We start from the raw sequence: 18,606 nt of genomic DNA on the forward strand, positions 1-18,606 counted from the left end.
TGAAGGGAGAGTTACCGCTTGAGATCCACTCCTCAGAGCTATTAAGCATTCAGTGCTTTTCAAGTTAATAGTAGCTTACATTACATTTACAGCATCGATACCATTACTATATTGACATAAAGTCCAAGGAGAAGCTGACACAAAGGCATTACTGTGGTGATCCCCAAAAAAGGACTGATGAGGTAAATGAAAAGCTTGGGGTTTTCTTCAGGCTTATGAGTACAGAGGGGGGACCCTACCAATTTTATTATTAATATATACTTTTATTACATGAATACTCATCTGTGGATCATACAGCAAAAATATATTCATACTGACTCAAAAAATATCCCTTCCCAAGTGACACATAATTAATTGTATGTGAAATTCTGGATTCCACGTATGCAATTAAATGCTCAACTTTTCTAAGCATCTCAGTCAGCCCTCTGGATAAATAGCCTGAATTGCATAAGTGCAATGTGTTAAAACCCATGAGCTAATATATGGTCACTAGGAAGTTTACATGACCACTGGTATGACTTACCTGCCTCACCCACCTGATGTGAATTATAATTGGTTTGGACATAAGGAGAGGCCTTAAGTTTTCTCTATAAATGCTGCCACACAACCAGAACTTGAAACCTTATTGTATGGGCCTACAGTTGCTCACAGAAATACAAAGTCCAAGGCAAAGACGAACAAGGACGCATGGCTGGTAAGTAAAAAAGTCTGTGCATAAGGAACAGGCAACTGACTAATGTTAGCTGTTAATGTTAATGTTTTGTAAAGGACTCTGAACTGTTGGAGTACACTACAATTTGAGATTATTAATAGATTGTTTCATCAGTTTTCTTTCCTGAATTTTCCAAAGACACAAACAGGAAAAGAAGATAATATATCTATTACCATACTGGAGCTGAATATTATAAAATTGTGAATGGAGAAGAAGTAGTTATGGCAAACTGCAAACTATCTTTTAGTATGAAACTTGATGAATTGGAGAGCAGTTCAGATACAAATGAATCTTGTGTTAATGGGAATATTTTGCCAAGAATAGTCTCTGGGCTAGATATCTACCTTCCTGTAAATTCTGAGTCAGCAAACTACAATGCCATTTTAAGCGTTTGTTAAAATTAGTCTGAAAGGCAAAGGCACTTCAAAATGCAGACAAAGCAAGCAGATGTCCAGCAGTGAGGGCTTAGGAGGAAAGATATTGAGTCAATACATTTTAGCAAGGTTGGCCATGTTCTCGCTTAGACCTGACTTGCTGGGACCTCTGTAAAAATGTATAATGAGGCCTGGGTGCAGATGAGGCCACTTTACCTCTTCCAGGCACAGAGCTGCTGCTGTGCTGGTTTCATGTGACACAGGCTTGAAAAACTCAGGAAATTAATAAAAAACGAGAGGCTTGAGTGCAGAAACGACAGGCATCATTTTCCCCTCGGGAAGGTTAAAAGAGGCACGGTTATCCCACTCTCACAGTTTTAGGAGAACTCACTGCACAAACTCTTAGGACACAAGCATTCATCCATGTACTTTCATCTGAAATAACTCATGTTAATGACCTGATCTACTTGTGCTAGCATCCCTCAACAGCGTCTGCCGTTTGCTTGGCCTGATGGTGCTCAGTTAATGACTGTGTCAATACACCTGCTAAGTGCAATACCATCTAAACGTTTACCTGTTTAAGAGCCAAACACAGGCTGGAAGGGAATAAGGGGCATACCGTGGCCATAAAGCTGTTGATTCCCTCACAAATCTCCTTCGCCAAGTGGAGTTTAAATAAATGGCAAAACACAATTTGATAGGTCAAGCTGAAAGATTGGACTCAGTAGAAAAATCCTTCTTTTGTAACAAAAGAACAATGCGGTAAAGTGGACAGTAAAAACCTTCATCTACGGCAATGGGGATAAAAACCACAAAGCAATTGTTTCTGTATTGTAACACTTCCTCTTAAGCAACAATTTGCCAAGAACTTAGCCAAGACATTTTAGCAAGGTGATCCCTAAAAACTTCCTCTTCAAGTGTCATACACTAGTCTATCCTTCTTAACCACAATTTTCTCACTGCAAGAAGCAATAGCAATATTTAACGGACAAACTGGTATTCGCTGATCATAGTCAGTACTTGCTTGTGAAATCCCAGGGCCCAAGTGGGTGCCAAGTTTGGCTACCTCAAAGTCTGGCTGTTGAGGAACTTCAGGAATGCTTCAGGCTGCAGGCTTGCATTCAAAACGTCCCTGCTATTTGGGGCACGTGAACGGAAGAGGCACACAGAAAATATGTCTTGGACAGCCTCTAGGGCCCAGAAGAGATCTCAGCCAGGTGCTTTTCCATATGGACTTGACTAACCTACCTCAGGGAGTTCCAGTCCTGAGGAGTGTTGATGCGAGTCAGTCTGTACCACTGCTTCGGGGGCCCAGGTCTCTCTCCGACGTGGTTCACAAATACAGTATTGCTGTAGAAAACCGCCTGACTTCCTGTACTGAGAATAGCAGGAGTGGGTTTTGCTCACGGAATTCCTTGCTCAGCTGTCCAGAGAGGGAACAGGAGGGGAGACAGAATGGCCCCAACTTCTGAGGGTACTGAGGTGGTCTCCAGTGAGTCACGGCCACACGGTCACAGCACGGTGCTTTGGGGGTACGTAAGGAAGACCTACGCTCAGAAAGAATAAAGGAGCACATAGGCTATTTCCCATCCTGAAACAGAGGCACAATTAATAATAGGTGACATGTAACAGAATTCAAGTGTCACTGCAAACTAATACAGAGTTGGTAGGGAAGAGAACCACAACACAAAGAAAGAGAGAAATAATACTACGGGTAATTAGTCTATTACAAAAGATGTCCTTCACTGTTCAGTGCTGAAGTCTGCCTCCTATATATTCACTTCTTTAACACAGATACTGGAATGAGCAAAGAAATCTGGGTATCGCTGGAAAAGGATGTCATGAGTTATATGACTGAACTGGTTTGCAAAAAATGATTCTGATATTGCTTATTCTGGGTACATGAAACAAAATACTAAGATGGCTCAGAGCTTTCATCCTTACACGTACAACCACCATACAGCCTCTGCAAATATGACTTAGCTTACAGGAAGCTGCCTGGGTCAGAAGCATTCTGCTTGACTGGTATTCTGACTAGTGTTCATATTTCTCATTAATTCAACCCTCATTCTCAAGCTTCGCCCATAATCTTTAATCCAAAGGTCTGGTATGTATCATTCACCTGCTATACAAACAAAGCACGCGGGGGCCTGCAAGGCAGCTCAGCCGGAGCTGGGAATAAACGCCCGAAGCTGATGCAACAGACGCAACTTTTTCTCCCTGCCGTACTGCCTTTCAGAATAAACGGACTGTACCTTTCTTTTGGAACGTACTATCATATCCCCAAATACCAAAACCAATTATTCCATCCGGCACACTATTTCTGTCACACAAAAAAAGTGAAACGCGTGACCAAATAATCATTAGCAGCTATGTGGTGAATAATCACTGACTTTTTATTTTCTTCCACCAGTAACTAATCTTTCTATCAAAGATAAATGGTTTGCTATGTATCCAAGGACAGGCTGAAATCTTAAAGCAAATTTATTCTGAAAATTCAAGATGTCATTTAAAAGAATTTAAAAGTATTGGCAGGAGAGCATGGCTTAACATCTGAAGCCTCTAAAGTCTGGATTAACATTTTAAAATAAAATTCTAAGAAATTTTAAATGTAAGAATTAAGGTCTTATAATTTAAAAAACACGATTGGACTTTGCATGGAATAAAACTATGGTCCGTCCTAAGTTAAATATTACTAATGAACAGAGATTCAAAGCAGCCATCTGAATTACACCCAGATAAAAACTGTTTCTTCTAGTAACACCTTTCGATAGGAAATATGAATAAAATATGTCTGTATGTGAAATGGGTTGAGCAAGTTCCAATTCTAGAATTTCCAAACATGATCCAAGCAGAACAATTTGGGCTGCTGACCACTGAGCCCAGCAAATTGAAACGTCATTTGGGAAGGCAACTGGCTGCGGCCAGTCCAGCATACGGGGCATTGGGCAGAAGGGCGCTTGAGACTGCGCACCGAGCCCATCACATTTCACAGGTCGTTTCATGAAAGTATCAGAAAGTGGAGCCATCTGCAAAACGTAAGCAAAGATAACTCTCCTTGAAATTAAGTGAAGGATTTTTGCGCACAAACTGGCATTGCCAGCTGCATGTTCAGAGATACCCTATAAAAAACCACTAGTGTACCAGCTGAAAACAATTATCGCTACTTTATCACAAGTCACAAATGTACTATCATGTCTATAGCATGTCATGCAAACATAGCACGAAGTCTTTGTCTATTTAATGTTGTCAAACAGTAATGACGTGAAAAATGAAAAATTGGTTCTTTAAATTTGGCCTGATGGAATGTGGGGCAGAGGAAACACCTTGCTCATTGTTTTGCAATTACTACAATGCAGCAGGAAAAAAAAAAAGTCAGCTCCAGGAAAATAATGGATTCGGTGAATTAATTTAAAGAAAAAGTCACTGTAACCGTTGCTCATGAAGTATTCAAAATTAAAAAGTGTGGTGCAAGAAGGCACTATGCTATTCCTATAATTTCATCTTTATAACATAAAGAAAAGCAACCAAATGCTGAGATTCTTATAGATGTAAGTACATGAAGAAACTCTTAAAAAGTGGCCTGACTATTAGAGATAAATATTGTACAATCTTCAGAAGTTAAGTTCCAAGGAAATGAGATTGGGATGTGGAGACTAAGAGAGAAAAAAGTGAATCAAATGAATTCCCAAGCTCCATTGGTGAGACGAAGCCTGGGAGCAAAGGCCATTCAAGCTCCGCCCCAACAGGAAAGATTTCAAATAGGCAACTTTGCATCTAGACTTTTAAAGAGAAGTGACAGGCACCGGCCCTTTCGTGAGTCCGCTGGAGCAGAGAAGGCCGTTCAGAGGAAAGCTCCAGCAGCTGCTTATACAGGACGTACTGAGCGGATATGGGCCAAGGTGAGCGAGGGGGAAGCCCCTTCTGTGGTGCTGTCTGTTATTTTCTTACATCCGTACCTTCTCTTCAGATCTGTAATGGACACTGAAAGATCACTACTTCTCTAAGGAGTTTTGATCCAAGAAAAAAAAGGAAGAGAAAATTATTCCATCAAGAGTTAGGAGAAGGATTTTCCCAGGAATTGCATTTTTTCCACTTACGGTGCGCACACAAGAAGCAAGCTTATCTGAATGAGATCTGGGAGAACACATATATTATCTGATGTAAAAATGTATTTCGCAAATGGGAAGAAGGGGAACATCTGCAGCTATCTGAAGTTGTCAGACAGGTGCAAATGAGAGACTGGCAAATCTGACGTAAGAGAAAGAAGCAAAGCAGAACTTGGTATCATTGCAAAGACCGAGGGAGGCTACAATAAGCAGAGAAGGTTGAAACCTGAAGTTAAGGCAGAGAGGGTACAAAAAATTAGGGGATTTTTTTTGCAGTTTGTATGTTGCAGTGCGGTATCTTTTGCTTACTTGCTAATATTTATACATATGCAAACTGACCAGTTTAATAATTATTATAAACAGTCCCATGCTGCTTCTTCCAACCTTACAGCCTACCTTTCTGAAGACAAATCTCCCCCACCCCTCAGCTTGTCCTACAATAGATGTGCTTCATTGCTAAGTTTCAGAAGATGTTTTTTAAAGTATGTTCTTGAAAAATCAAAGTACTTGCTGCTCATCTCAATACCATAATAAAACATTCTCCTGATTGGCACATTGCTAAGACTCTTAATGTAGTTATTTCAAGCCTTACCTAAGCTTGATAAGCTGCAAAAATGCTGCAAAAAAATCTTAAATAAATCTGTTTGACCATGGAATAGTGATTTTTTGGTAGCTGTGTTCCACTACTAAGGACTACACTCTTACTCTTTCCTATTCTCCCTCTTCGGGGAGTGGGCAATAGAGAATAATAAAAATATCTTTAAAAGCACACAGTGTCCTTAGGGAAAAATATCCAAAACAACCTCTCTTACTTCTGCACTTAATTTAAACCACCAAGCTGTCTTCTACTAGAGAACACTCCATAGGCTCTGATGCCAGAGCCAAACCAATATCAGATGCTTATTCTTTGGCCTCTGAAGCCATAGTTCACATGCAAGAGCTTTCTGCAATATATTATTTCACATATATGATTTTAGTAATGTTGTCTCTCCAATTCTGCCATGTCTCCCAATGCCAAGTGATAGCTGTGTCCATCAACATATTTTTCTTAGGTGCCCCCAAAAGATAGCACCTTTCAGTTATATCAGACATGTAAATGGGGGTAGAGATCACATGTCATGGTTTAAAATGCAGAAGTGTTTCTCAGCTCAGTCAGGTTTCTTTATTTCTTATCCAGAAGCAGTGAGGCTCTGCTTCTCTTAGTATAACACCATCTCTTGGAATGGATGACACTCTGAAAGAATTAACGGAGTCCAGCCAGATTCTTTACCCAAGGAACTCACAAAGATTCAATTTGCTCAGGGTTCCCTCCTCTTTGATGCCTTTCTGATTTTTCTTTAGTACCAGGTATACTAATCCTTCTATATCTAATTATGCAGGTAATCTATTAACAGTCTATGCAAGGTGGAATCTCTCAAAAAAAAAAACAAAACAAAACAAAGCTCTCAAATAAATTATTTCTAGATTTGGTGGAAACCTCATATGGGTACTAGTTACCTGTAGAAAGTAACACACAGATCTTGAGAGTGCGCCTGCGATCCTTCCTCCTTGGACAGACCCTCAAGTTTTCTTGCTCTTTTCACTTCTTCATAGCTGCAACGCGGTCAAGTATCAACTGGCACCTGAAAGAAAATGCAAGAGATCACCACACAAGTAAATTTTCTAGCAAAGAGTTGATTGTGAGGAGAGGACAGGCCTTCATTATCTCCTTCAATGGAACAGAACAGCCTGAGCAAAACTTAATATTCATCGCAGAAACAGGTATGGGTCCCAACTTCTTTCACAGAAAGAGTAATGCTGCCGTGTGGCATTCTTTTGGCCTGATATGCATTGATGTCAGGGCAGCAAGATAATACCTCAGAGCCAACATGCTGGTTCACATAGCCATGGAACCGTTTGATGCGTTTATTGTACTGCTCCCGTCTTCGCTAGCAATGATAGCTTCGGTCAGTTTCCAACATATGGCACAAATCCATCTGAGGGGAGGATTACATCTCTGCTGCGTTTGTTGACAAATAAATCTGTATTTCAGCAAGCTTGGGAAAAAATTGTTGTTTATTTTCCTTAAAAGGTCCAAAACCCTCAAAGCTGTCTAAGACCCAGGCTACATTTGGTATCTCCAGCACAGTGAGCAAGGACAGCTGGAGTGCAGTTCTACAGTCCACCAGTTCCAGCTCCGTGAGCATCTCCATTTCCAGCCCACCTGATGCTGTCATTGGACGTTACAAGCTGAGTGTTCAAAGTACTCTGAGTGGTACCTCCTCTCCAGCAAGCCTTGGCACTTTTGTTTTGCTCTTTAACCCTTGGTCTTCAGGTATGAAATTAGTTCTGAAAGAACTAAGTTGCTTGTAGCTTCATTAGCATTTGCAGCTTCTCCATTTGATCTGTACTTCTTTAACATAGGGGCTGAACATTCACCAAATAATGTAACAGTCAGAAAAGGGTTTAACTTTCTTAGGACCTTCTGGTGCATAAAATCAGTTCTGTATCATGTACTTTCTGGACAGTTCCTTGCCCTAAAAGATTAAGTTCTGCTTAAACAGATTAAGATTTGCTTTTGCCAAAGCTTCCCTACTTCTGCACGAGTTTAGAAGTAAGTGTCTGGTCTCTGTAGAACCAAGGAAAGACACATATCTACCAGCTGCCCTCTTTTCCCAGATCTGACAGTGTCATACCTCTGTCTTCACTTAGACACTCCCCACCTTTCTCTAATTATAGGAAATCCCAAGTTTCAGGATCTGTTTATAGCAGCAAGAACAGCAAAGGGTGGATATCTGGAAGCATTCTTACTGATGGAGACCAAGACTCCTGAGGTTTGGTTTTATTTTGCCTGCTGTGGTTGTACATACCTGCTTTGACTTTTCAGGTGATGACGTGTTCATGCATAACAAGGCTGAGTGTGAAGAATATGTGCTAGAAGAATTTGGCATCATTTTTGCGGGCAATAAAAATCGTATCAGCAGCTTTGGATGGAATTTTGGCCAGGTAAATGCGGCACTGAAACACCACACAGTGTTTTGTGCTCTGGCTTTCATATGAACTGGATGACTAGGGCTTGTTTGCTTTTTCCAGCTCATCGCAGTCATATACCTCTGTAGAGCATGAGTCTGATACTGAAATCACAACTTGTGCCAAGCCTGTTATACTGATTAATACGAGGATTTGTAATTGGCTAGTCAGTGATATGACCCAGGACTCCGAGGTGCAGCCACCAGAAACGGTAGTGTCTGCTGGGTAGTGAAGTACTGTAGCGATGCTCAGAGGCAAAGTCCTGGCCTTAAGTCCACAGATCCCAAGCTTTGAAAAGCGTTTTGAGTTCTAATCTTCAGTTTGTTGACACTGCATTTTTATATGGTAATTCCTGGTTGAGCTGCAGCGCTTAGTTTGGTGATTCAAACAACAAACAAACAAACAAACAAAACAACACCTAACATGGCCCTACTGATTTTTGGTAATCTGTGTTTCCAAACACTAACTTATTTCTGTAACACAGTTTCAAGGAGATATTCTCAATATTTGCCTTTCCATGCTGGATCGAAGCTTAAACTATCGTCAGGATCCTGCCACAGATGTATCTCACCGCAATGACCCCAAATATCTGGGCCGCGTTCTCAGTGCAATGGTAAGCATCACGTTCAAAAAGTCCAAACTACTAACTGTTCTTTTAAAGTTGTTATTGATAGTAAGCACGAAGACACTTCTCTGAAAATTTTAGGCCACTGCTCGTATGCACCAGAAACATGGGCCAGAGAAACACCTAGGTGGCCATCTGATTTGAGCTTGCTAGATTTATCTCATCTGTGGTATTTCTGATACTTACTACTTTGATATCCAGTAGTCAAACTGAAAGTACGGAACATGGGGTGGCATGCTGAGGACCAGTTCCTTGGAGGTCTTTAGCCCAACCTCCCATTCGAAGTGGAACTATGGTGGCACTAGGTCAGCTCTGCCATGGATTTGTCAGACTGCCTTGAAAATCTCCACGGATGGAGGCTTCGCGGGCTCTCTGGGTGACGAGTCCAGATCTGCACTACCCTCTTAGTGAGGAATTTTTCTCTTATGCCAAATACGATTTTCCCAAGCTACAAGTTTCTGCTGTTGCATCATTATATAACCTGTCAGAACAAAGTTGGACTCTGACAAGTTAGTATATTCCATTCAAGTAGTTGTAAGCTGCTACTACATTCCACTTATCCACTTCTTAACCAGACTGAACTAGCTGGGCACTCTCAACTTCTGCTTGTAGACTCTGAGCTCCAGGGCCCCTGACCATCTTGGTGGTCCCTCCTGGGCCCTCTTCAGTGTCCCAACATCCTCTTGAACTGAGGGACTTGAAACCAGAGACAGGATTCCTGGCACAGCCTTGCTAGGGACAATTAAAGAGGGTTAACAGCTTCCCTCAACCTCCTGATCACACTTTTCCCAATGCAGCCTAGCATGGGTTCTTCCTTTATGATGAGAGCGCACAGCTGGCTCAAATTCAATCTGGCATTTGCTGTAACTCCCCTTTCAGACAAGCTGCCGCTCAGCCAGCTGCTTCCCAGCCTGCTCCAACGCACAGGGTTATTCTGTCCCAGGTTCTGAAAACTACACCTTTTCCTCCTGAACTTTATGAGGTTTCTGTTGACACAGTACGCAAGATTTTCAGGGTGACTGTGCCCCATTTTATGTGTTAGCCACTTTCCCTAATTCAATGTAAAATTGGTGAGGGCTCGCTACATCATGATGCGGGCACATTCTGAAAGTTCAGCCGCATTATACGCTTTCATGGTGCCATTCAATCACAGAGCGGTGAAGTCGCCACCTCATGTCAAGAAGGTTCACTGAAAACTGGCATTTCCCTTCTTGCCTGGTGCTACTGTGCTTGGGTGGGAGAAACAGTGTTTAAATGTTCTCCATTTATTAAGAGGACTCATCTTTCACTTCCCTGAAAAGCTAAGGCTTCTTCCTGAAGGCCACCTGCATGAAGCAGTGACTTTCATCCACTAGAATGTCATTCAAGGATTGTCTCCTGCCCAAACCCCTGCCACTACTACATCTGCTGTAAACTGTTAATTTATCTCCTCGTAAATGTAGTTAATATTTTTACAGGTCAACGCCAATGACGATCAAGGGGTGCTCCTAGGAAACTGGAGTGGAAATTATGAGGGTGGGAAAAGTCCGAGCAGCTGGACCGGAAGTGGTGAAATCCTGCAAAACTGGAAGAAATCAGGATTCAAACCAGTTAGATATGGACAATGCTGGGTTTTTGCAGCTGTATTGACTACAGGTATGTTTTATGTCATGCACATAACTGACACTGTGCAGATTCTGTTAAAAGAAGTACGAATACTACTTCCTACAGGAAAGTCTATCAAGATATTAGTATCTTATATGAAATTTCATATTCCAGAAATACTGCTTCCTAACTATGGTTCTCTATTTGCTCTTCAGTGCTTAGATGTCTGGGAATTCCCACTCGTACAATTACGAACTTCAGCTCTGCCCACGATGCAGACGGAAATCTGCGTGTGGATGAGTTTTATGATGCTTCTGGAAATCACTTGGACAGGGCGGCTGACAGCATATGGTAAGGCTCTACGATATTGAACAGTGGGACCTACCGATGCCTAGAGAGTTTTCAGGTGCACAGTATAGATTCTAATGACAAATGCTTTGTTACCTTCTTAAAAAATGCCTTAAAAACAACTACACACACAGGAGCAATTAAAAAATACTGCAGAATACTACAAAAGTCAGTAATTAGGCTCTTTCTCACAGAGAATGATGATGTGAGTTACAACAGCAAATTGAAGCCAGGGCAGGCAAAGTTACAGTTACGATGCCACAGATGACCGAAAAATTGTGATATTACACTGGAAATATCAAACAGTGAGACTTGACTTAATTTGGAATGATTCTTCAAAACCAGATCACGTTAAACTGTAAAAGTTCAAGAGAACCAGGTTCCCTGCCTTTTCTCATTTTTTGCAGAGACATCATTTGCAGTCAAAATAGTTCAACTGTTGCCACTATTAAGCATCAAACGCAATTCAGACAAGTCTGCATTCAGCAAAGAATAGATGCAGTGCTCCACTTGTTGCCTTCTTTACTCCCCTGCTTGTTCTGGACCCATTCTAAATACAAGCGATAACTGTAGCATTGTGCTGTAAGGTAAACAGCTAAAACTAAGGAAGTGCACGCACTCAGAACTTCTGGAGAAAACCAGGAAAATATTATTTTACACATTTGCTTTCTGTCCTTGAGCATTTATGTCTGTTCCACAATGCAAACCTCAGCTCCCACCTAGATAATATAGTCAGTATCAGAGCAAAAATGGTCGGTCTCAGGTAAGAACCTATTCAAATTGAGGCGTTTAATGCATTTAACTAACATGGCTGATCACTGGATATAAGGAATTTAGAAACACACAATAGTAGCTCACTTTGTTCACTCCTGCATGCAGGAATTTCCATGTCTGGAATGAAAGCTGGTTTTCCCGCAGTGACTTGGGCCCCTCATATGGTGGATGGCAAGTTCTGGATGCGACTCCCCAAGAAGAAAGTGGAGGTACACAGATTTTATTTCAGGAATAATGTTGAAAAATTATAAAGTCAGCCATTTTCAGAGAGAGGGGAAAAAAGTAAAACTATTGTAAAAGTACTTTTTCATCCTGCTCAGAAATAGAGTGGCAGAAGAAAATACTTCATCGTATTAGAAAAGCCTCAGATAAGCTGCAGATGCCAAGAAACAAAACTAGAATTCCAGGAGCAGTCTTTTGCGACAATTCTTTTATTTCCAGTGTAGGTATCCAGAGCTATTGAAAATCAAGGGATAGTGTAAAATAAATAAAGTGTACCTTCAGAAAATGCACAAGATACATTGCCAATTGGCCTGGTATGAAGGGCTGTGTGGAAAAAAGGGCTAGAATGGGACAAGAGCACTAGGCAATTTGGGAGTCATTGATAAAGATCTGCTTAACGTCAAAGAGCTGATGAGGTCTAAATTATTTTTTCTTGATGCCGTAGGAATTTATCAGTGTGGTCCTGCCTCACGGAACGCCATCAAAGAAGGAGATGTAGATCTGGACTACGACTGTCCATTCGTATTTGCAGAAGTGAATGCTGACTGTATGTACTGGAATTATGACCTCACAACTGGAAAGAAAACATTGATATTCTCTAAGTCTACCACAATTGGCCAATTCATCAGCACAAAGGCAGTTGGTAGAGATGATCGTGTGGATATCACCAATGATTATAAATATGAAGAAGGTAAATAAAAACACTGGTTCTCCTGGTTACTTAGCTGCTTCATTCCAAAAGACATATAAACTTCAGAATATGAGTCTCCTAGTAGGCAACTTTGGGCATCTACAAGGTAGGAGTAAAACTTATACTTGGTTTATTCGGCTCTAACAGAAGAGGGAAGAGAACGCAAAGAGTAAAATATACTGCCTTGCCCTTTCTAATACGGACCCGCTTTGTGGGACCTAAATAAGGAAAGTCCAAGTGTCTCCGAGAAAAGCATTCGCCATTCTGCCGGCCTACTGCTAATGTACACTGCCTGCCGCTGCTTTGGGACTCACAGCCTGGCTACTCGACAGTCGCACAAAAGGCCTATTACAGACGCATAAGCTAAATCAACACTTAGGCCCAAGAAAAGCTACTCTTTCAAGCAGTCAAACAGCATGTAAACTCATCAGACTTTTGAGTCTGATAATGCAGGAAAAAAAATTACAATCTGACCAAAAATTATAAACTGACCAAATGGATATTGCACACCATGGCAGTGTTGGGTGGACTTGGCAATGTCAGCTTCATGGTGGGACTTGATCTTAAAGGTCTTTTCCATCCAAAATGATTCTATGATTCTGTGACTTTGTGCTCAGCAACAAAAGCTCAGCAAAAGGCAGGGGAAGGGGCGAGGGACGTTCCTGGTTTTGGCGTATGTATTCCCAAGCAACCGCTACACGTGTTGAGGGCCCGCCTTCCAGGAAGCGGCCAGACATCTACCGGCCGATGTGAATGATGTCTCTTTTTGTGTTGCTCGTGCACAGGCTTTCCTTACCTTGTTGAACTGCCATTATTACCCCGACCCATGAGCCTTCTCACCTTCCTTCTGTTTTCCACCATCCTGCAGGAACTGGGAGCGAGAGGCTGGGGGGCTGCTTGGCTGCTAGCCAGAGGCACGCTACCACGTGGTGCTGTCAGCCGTCCCTTATATTAGAGGCCTTATCTGTATTAGTTAGAATTTGTATTTCTAAATATTACAACCACAAAAAGGGATAGGAATAAGAAGAGTGAGAAACTTTGGACTTATGATTTTTGTGTTAGAAAAAATGCCATAGAAGGGCAGTGACATTACTGAGTGCAGATGCAGAAAATCAGGCGTGGCTGTGGAAAACCGAGGCTCTGTTCATCTATAAGCAGAGTCACTGTGTTCTGCTGGCTTGTCTCTGGCAGTCACGTACAATAAGAGATGCATGTTAACTGCTGAGGATAATTTTCATGGTTCTCTCTGACAGGCTCTAAAAAAGAAAGAGATATTTTTAAAAAAGCCCGTAAGAAGCTGGGACTTGAGGACAAATTTGATCCTACAGCACCAACACCTCAGGAAACTGATCAAAAGCCTGATATCTCAGGGAAGTTCAAGGTGGATGGCCTTTTAGAAGTTGGCAAAGATCTCAATCTAATTCTGATTCTTGCAAACTTACAGTCTGATGCTAAGGCTGTTAATGTAAATATGACTGCTTGGAGCACTGTGTACACTAGAAGACCAATTCATGAGATCTGGAAGGACTCGATATCTGTCACTCTGTCTCCTAAGGAAGGTAATTTTTCAGATAAGTTTTAATAATAATTGTACAACTCTATTATCAGTAAACGGGCACTGGAAGCTGGTATTTAAAAGGCATGCTTAATACCATCATTTCCTTAAGTACCATTCACATTTTGGAAAATGTATCTCAAGATTGAAAAGAGGATGGTGAGTAAACATGAAGTTTCATTTAACAAAATTTGCATTTAAAAAAGGACAACATCCAAGCATAGAAATCAACTCCAACTAAATGTATTCTGGTCAATTACAAGGGGCCTTCCTGAAAGGTAACAGGACATGGCTAACAGCAGAAAACAAGAAATCTAATCCATCAGCACATTAGGATGGAATTAAAGTGTGAAGAATGGAAACAGTTGAAACAGCCTGCTAAGCTCCACAGAAAAGAAAGTGTGTATTGAAGAACAGCTGAGGAGCAAGGATCTATGATTTGCTAAATTTTTTTTTCAGATGGAGTTTGATAGCCTTATGGAAGAAATTCTCTACCTAAATCTGAATGTTGTTGGAAAGATGAAACTAAGTTATTGTCAGGAGCTTGGGATAACAGATATATCAGCATCTCTAAAGTGAACAGAAAGATCACTGATTCACAGCTGATACTATATTGTATTAAACTTAGGCTTTGAGTCACTAGTGAGAAGCACAAATAACGTTTCATTTGTTTAATCTGTAATTTGACTTCTGGAGTTGGGATCTCGCAGCTTCCTCTAAAGCGTTAGGAACTGGGCTCTCAGAGAAGAAGCTTCCCTGCCGAATGGCACCGCAGTCACAGCACTCCGCGGCGCGCCAGGCTCACGCAGGCTGTGTTAAACCACTGCCTCAATTTACAGTCAGCACGGAGGTTCCTCGCCACGTTGGATGGCAGGGACCATGGGAAGAGATTTTTGCCCTCTTCTTGATTTGCATGCTCGATTTGCTAGGATTTGTAGTTAACAAATCTATTGCTACTGAAGGAATCCAGGAAATTCACTTTGCCCCTATTTTCTTGCTTACTTTTGTGGGACTTTGCACTGGTGACTCGTCATCTTTTCTTGGGTTTTCCATCTGCTGTATAATGCTGGAAAGTACTTTATGGCTTACAGTGTTTCACACAGCATAACTACTCTACAGTTCTTCTGAACTTCATGTTTATTGTACAAATGGCCACAAATGTGGAATTGCCTGGATTCAGAGACAGATGAGATCCCTTCCCATCCAGATTTGCATTACAGCATGGAAACCACTGTAAAAGCACACGGTAACAGAAAACAGACAGGACAAGAAAGATAAAAGAAATGTAAAGAAGCCATTCAGCTCCTCCAGCAGATCATGAGCAAACAGGAGTGACGAGGCCTATCAGAGCATGTCCCACAACAAATGGAGTGGCACTGGTAAACTCCTTAGACTCCAGCTGTCTCATCTTTCAGAGCAATGGGGAAGAAAACATGCCAGGCAATACAGTAGTAGGGAGTAGTAAAGGGCTAACACAGAAGTAAGCACTTTCTATAGCAATCTGAGAGATTTGCATGAATTGAGTTTGGGAGTAACGGTTGAAGACGTCCCTAGTCCCAGACACAGCATAAAAGGAAAATACTAATGTTAGGTACGAAACTCAGTGAGCTTATACAAGCATGTATCAATTCCCTTTTTTTTTCTACAGAGAAACAATTTCCTATTAAGATACCATATACTGAATATCAACAGCAGTTAACTACAGACAACACGATCCAGGTAACAGCGTTATGTCACGTAGAAGGTGGAATTCAAGTGCTAGTACAAAGAGACATCACCCTGGACAACCCTGCCATTGATATAAAGGTAAATTGCTGTCTCTTTGCTCTAACTGCAGTGGCAGAGAAAGAGGAAAATGAGCTCTTATAAGAACTTTCTTCCCTGAAAGATGTTCTGTTCATATCCTGCCATGATCCATCATAGCATCTCATAAAATCTCCTGTTCTGATTACTGAGAAGGCTTGGACAGAAAAGAATACGAAGAACCTGACCTTTCAGGCATTTTCTTTGCACAGGTACCTGGTGAAGCAAAGGTGAATGAAGAAGTAGATGTAGAAGTGATATTTACCAATCCTATTGAAACGGAAGTGACGAACTGTGTGCTGCAGGTAGAAGGCAATGACTTGCTCAGAGGAATCCTTGAGATAGGGTAAGTACAAGAAATGTCTCCTTCCTGCTATTAAAGATACATGAGCAAGAATGTAGGTATGGATGACCCGGAACCAAAGAGCGGCATAAGAGAGCATTTTCTTCTTGCTGTAGCTTGGGAAGCCAGTCAATGTAACATCTCACAATGAAGCACACAGCTTTGAAACAGCTTTTCATCTAACCTAGGCTTTGGCTCCATAGTTTGGGAGGGCAAATAGTTGCTGTTGTAATTGGACAGAACCTGTTTTCCTGCCTATCTAGCAGGAGCCCACAGTTCCAGCAAAAAACATATGCTTACCCATGCAGTAAATTTTGCTGAGACTGTCTATGCTGCCAGATGGGTTGAACCTTCTTGTTCTAATCACAGGGCTAACAATAGGATACATGACTGTTTCTGTCCATACTATTCCCGAATTATAGCATATATTAACTGGGATTTTTTTTTCACTTTATTCAGTGGACTGCGGGTACCAATCTGGATGTTCAGCTTTCTAAACAATTTGTGTTTACATCAAACGGACAGAGATAAATGTAAAAAGAAGATGTACCAGTGTCCCAGCTTTGGGAACCAAAATGAACACAGATCGTTTAGACACAGGTTGTGATCTCAAAGGGTGGTACCTCCGAGAAGTACAATCCCAAGTATGCTCCATGCATAGCTACTCCAGACACAGTAAAGCACGACTAAGGAGGATAGCTTCTAAAGAACAGACTAAAAGATGACTGAATTTACCTTACTAACGCCTGGAACTTGAACAGAGCTGAAATCCATGAGGCAGGCAGGAAGAGAACAGGAAAAATGGTGACTATTACAGTCAAAGTTTGGTTTGAGTTTTTTAATTAAAAAAAAAAACAAAAACCAAAAAAAAAAAAAAAAAAAAAAAAAAAAAACAAAAAAACCAACCTACAAGCCCACTGATTTGCAAGCTCTACTTTCAGAAGTCTACAAAATAATTACGAGATTAATAAACAGAGTCAAAAAAGTATTAGAAGGTATTGAGCTGGTGAATGGGAAGACTGGAATAAAGTAGGTTCCTTTCACTACAGATCCCAGGTTCCTATTTTTATGCTTTGATAATATTGTATCTTGTCTTGCTGTTTTTCCTTCAGCATTTCACAAGTGAAACAGAAAGCTTATATTTTCAGGCTGTCCCCTACTTTGTACATATACAAAATTGCACACGAATTTCAACATATGCCATTATTTCTGGATATGGGAGTGTGCTCTTTAACTGAACGCATACACACAGAGAAACATACACAGCAACTCACCATTGCCGTTTGCACTTGAGCAACTAGGAATGATCTGCGCCATAACTCATAGGTCCTCCTGAGAGAATTCAGCAACCCCGTGCTGTCTATTGCTTACAACTTTATCCTCAGGCAAGACAAGACAATATGACAGGGTAAGGCTGTTTGGGAAAACCATAAATATGAGTTTCCAAGAATTACAAAATATACTGATATAAAATATTTTCATTTCCATTTGGTATTTCCTGCTGTGTAAACATTGGTTTTAATGGTGCTATAATCTATTGTAATTCAGGAGTAGGTATTAACGTTCTTCATGGTCTCAGATTATTCTTTTTTAATAATTCAGTGATGTGTTTTACACCATTTGTTCTGCACGAAGTCTTACCTTGTATGACACTGGTGTGTCCCATTTTGTGTGCTTATCTGCATCACTGCACAATGTATTTATAAGGGATCTCAACGCATGGGTCTGAGTAAATACCTAGCAGACAGCCAAGTCCTGGATGGTCTTTTCATGGTCATCCTACACTGAGCTGGTAAGAATTCTTCCTTAAGATGGGAGATGGTTAGTGAAACTCAAGCATGATGCATAAACCTGTTTTCAGCTTGTGTTTTTCCTTTTGTTTCCTATTTTTAGTGTGCCACCGCTGAAAGCCCGTGAGAAATCCAGTATGAAGTTTAAACTCATCCCTTTTGAGACGGGTCCCAAACATCTACTTGTTAATTTCTCCTGTGATAAATTTGCAGATATCAAGGCCTTTAAGATGGTAAACGTGATTGACTAACAGGAAGATACACAATTACTGTTCTGTGCATGTATAAATTGAACAAATCGTCGTAAGAAATCTCGTATAGAAGACAATGAGAAAATCAGCAAAACAAAATCCTCACTTACTGTAATAAGGGGTTATCAACATCATATCACTAACGTTTTACGTTGTAATTTTAAACAAACTGAGGAATAGTTGATCCTTCATTTACTGTTGTGCATGTCCATGTCATTAAAAAGAGCATCTTACCTTCTATTCAGAGACTGACTTTCGTCTGGTTTTCTTTGGAAATCTTTCTTTCTGGCTCCAGATGTCTCTACACAAACATTCATGAACTGATTTTTACACATTCGAAGCCTTATACAGCAGACTTTCAAAGCGGTGTTTCTTGTTACACAACCATATATACTAGAAAGCTGCCAGGATGAGTT

At 40.9% G+C, this 18,606-nt stretch overlaps 2 protein-coding genes across 23 annotated transcripts in view; one reads left to right on the top strand and one right to left on the bottom strand.

Annotated features, from left to right (window-relative positions):
• SLC13A3 (solute carrier family 13 member 3) overlaps positions 1 to 18,606 on the bottom strand; it is a 59,638-nt gene that overhangs the window by 6,451 nt on the left and 34,581 nt on the right. For 5 of the 21 annotated variants that reach the window (XM_065031690.1, XM_065031683.1, XM_065031678.1 and 2 more), the window contains 2 exons: positions 6,693 to 6,817; positions 2,335 to 2,677 (listed from right to left, as the gene is read on the bottom strand). The gene's annotated coding sequence lies outside the window, so the exon portion shown is untranslated. Of the gene's footprint in view, positions 1 to 2,334; positions 2,678 to 6,692; positions 6,818 to 13,541; positions 13,705 to 16,884; positions 16,913 to 17,423; positions 17,564 to 18,606 lie in introns of all 21 variants that reach the window. The other 16 variants (XM_005502670.4, XM_065031688.1, XM_065031673.1 and 13 more) reach the window with 10 other exon arrangements.
• On the top strand, positions 544 to 18,430 carry LOC102085082 (protein-glutamine gamma-glutamyltransferase E). 2 transcript variants are annotated; one of them, XM_065031667.1, is made up of 13 exons: positions 544 to 694; positions 6,789 to 6,956; positions 7,267 to 7,509; positions 8,062 to 8,180; positions 8,689 to 8,817; positions 10,287 to 10,464; positions 10,629 to 10,764; positions 11,641 to 11,744; positions 12,203 to 12,448; positions 13,702 to 14,007; positions 15,652 to 15,809; positions 16,019 to 16,152; positions 18,043 to 18,430. In XM_065031667.1, the coding sequence occupies exons 1-13, from the start codon at positions 688 to 690 to the stop codon at positions 18,188 to 18,190; spliced, it is 2,076 nt and encodes a 691-aa protein (XP_064887739.1). In that variant the 5' UTR covers positions 544 to 687; the 3' UTR covers positions 18,191 to 18,430. The 2 variants fall into 2 exon arrangements, with proteins under 2 accessions (XP_064887739.1, XP_005502726.1); XM_005502669.4 differs by lacking the exon at positions 544 to 694 and adding an exon at positions 2,677 to 4,988.

This window comes from Columba livia, chromosome 16, assembly GCF_036013475.1.
Source record: "Columba livia isolate bColLiv1 breed racing homer chromosome 16, bColLiv1.pat.W.v2, whole genome shotgun sequence".
In the NCBI taxonomy this organism is placed as follows: Eukaryota; Metazoa; Chordata; class Aves; order Columbiformes; family Columbidae; genus Columba; species Columba livia.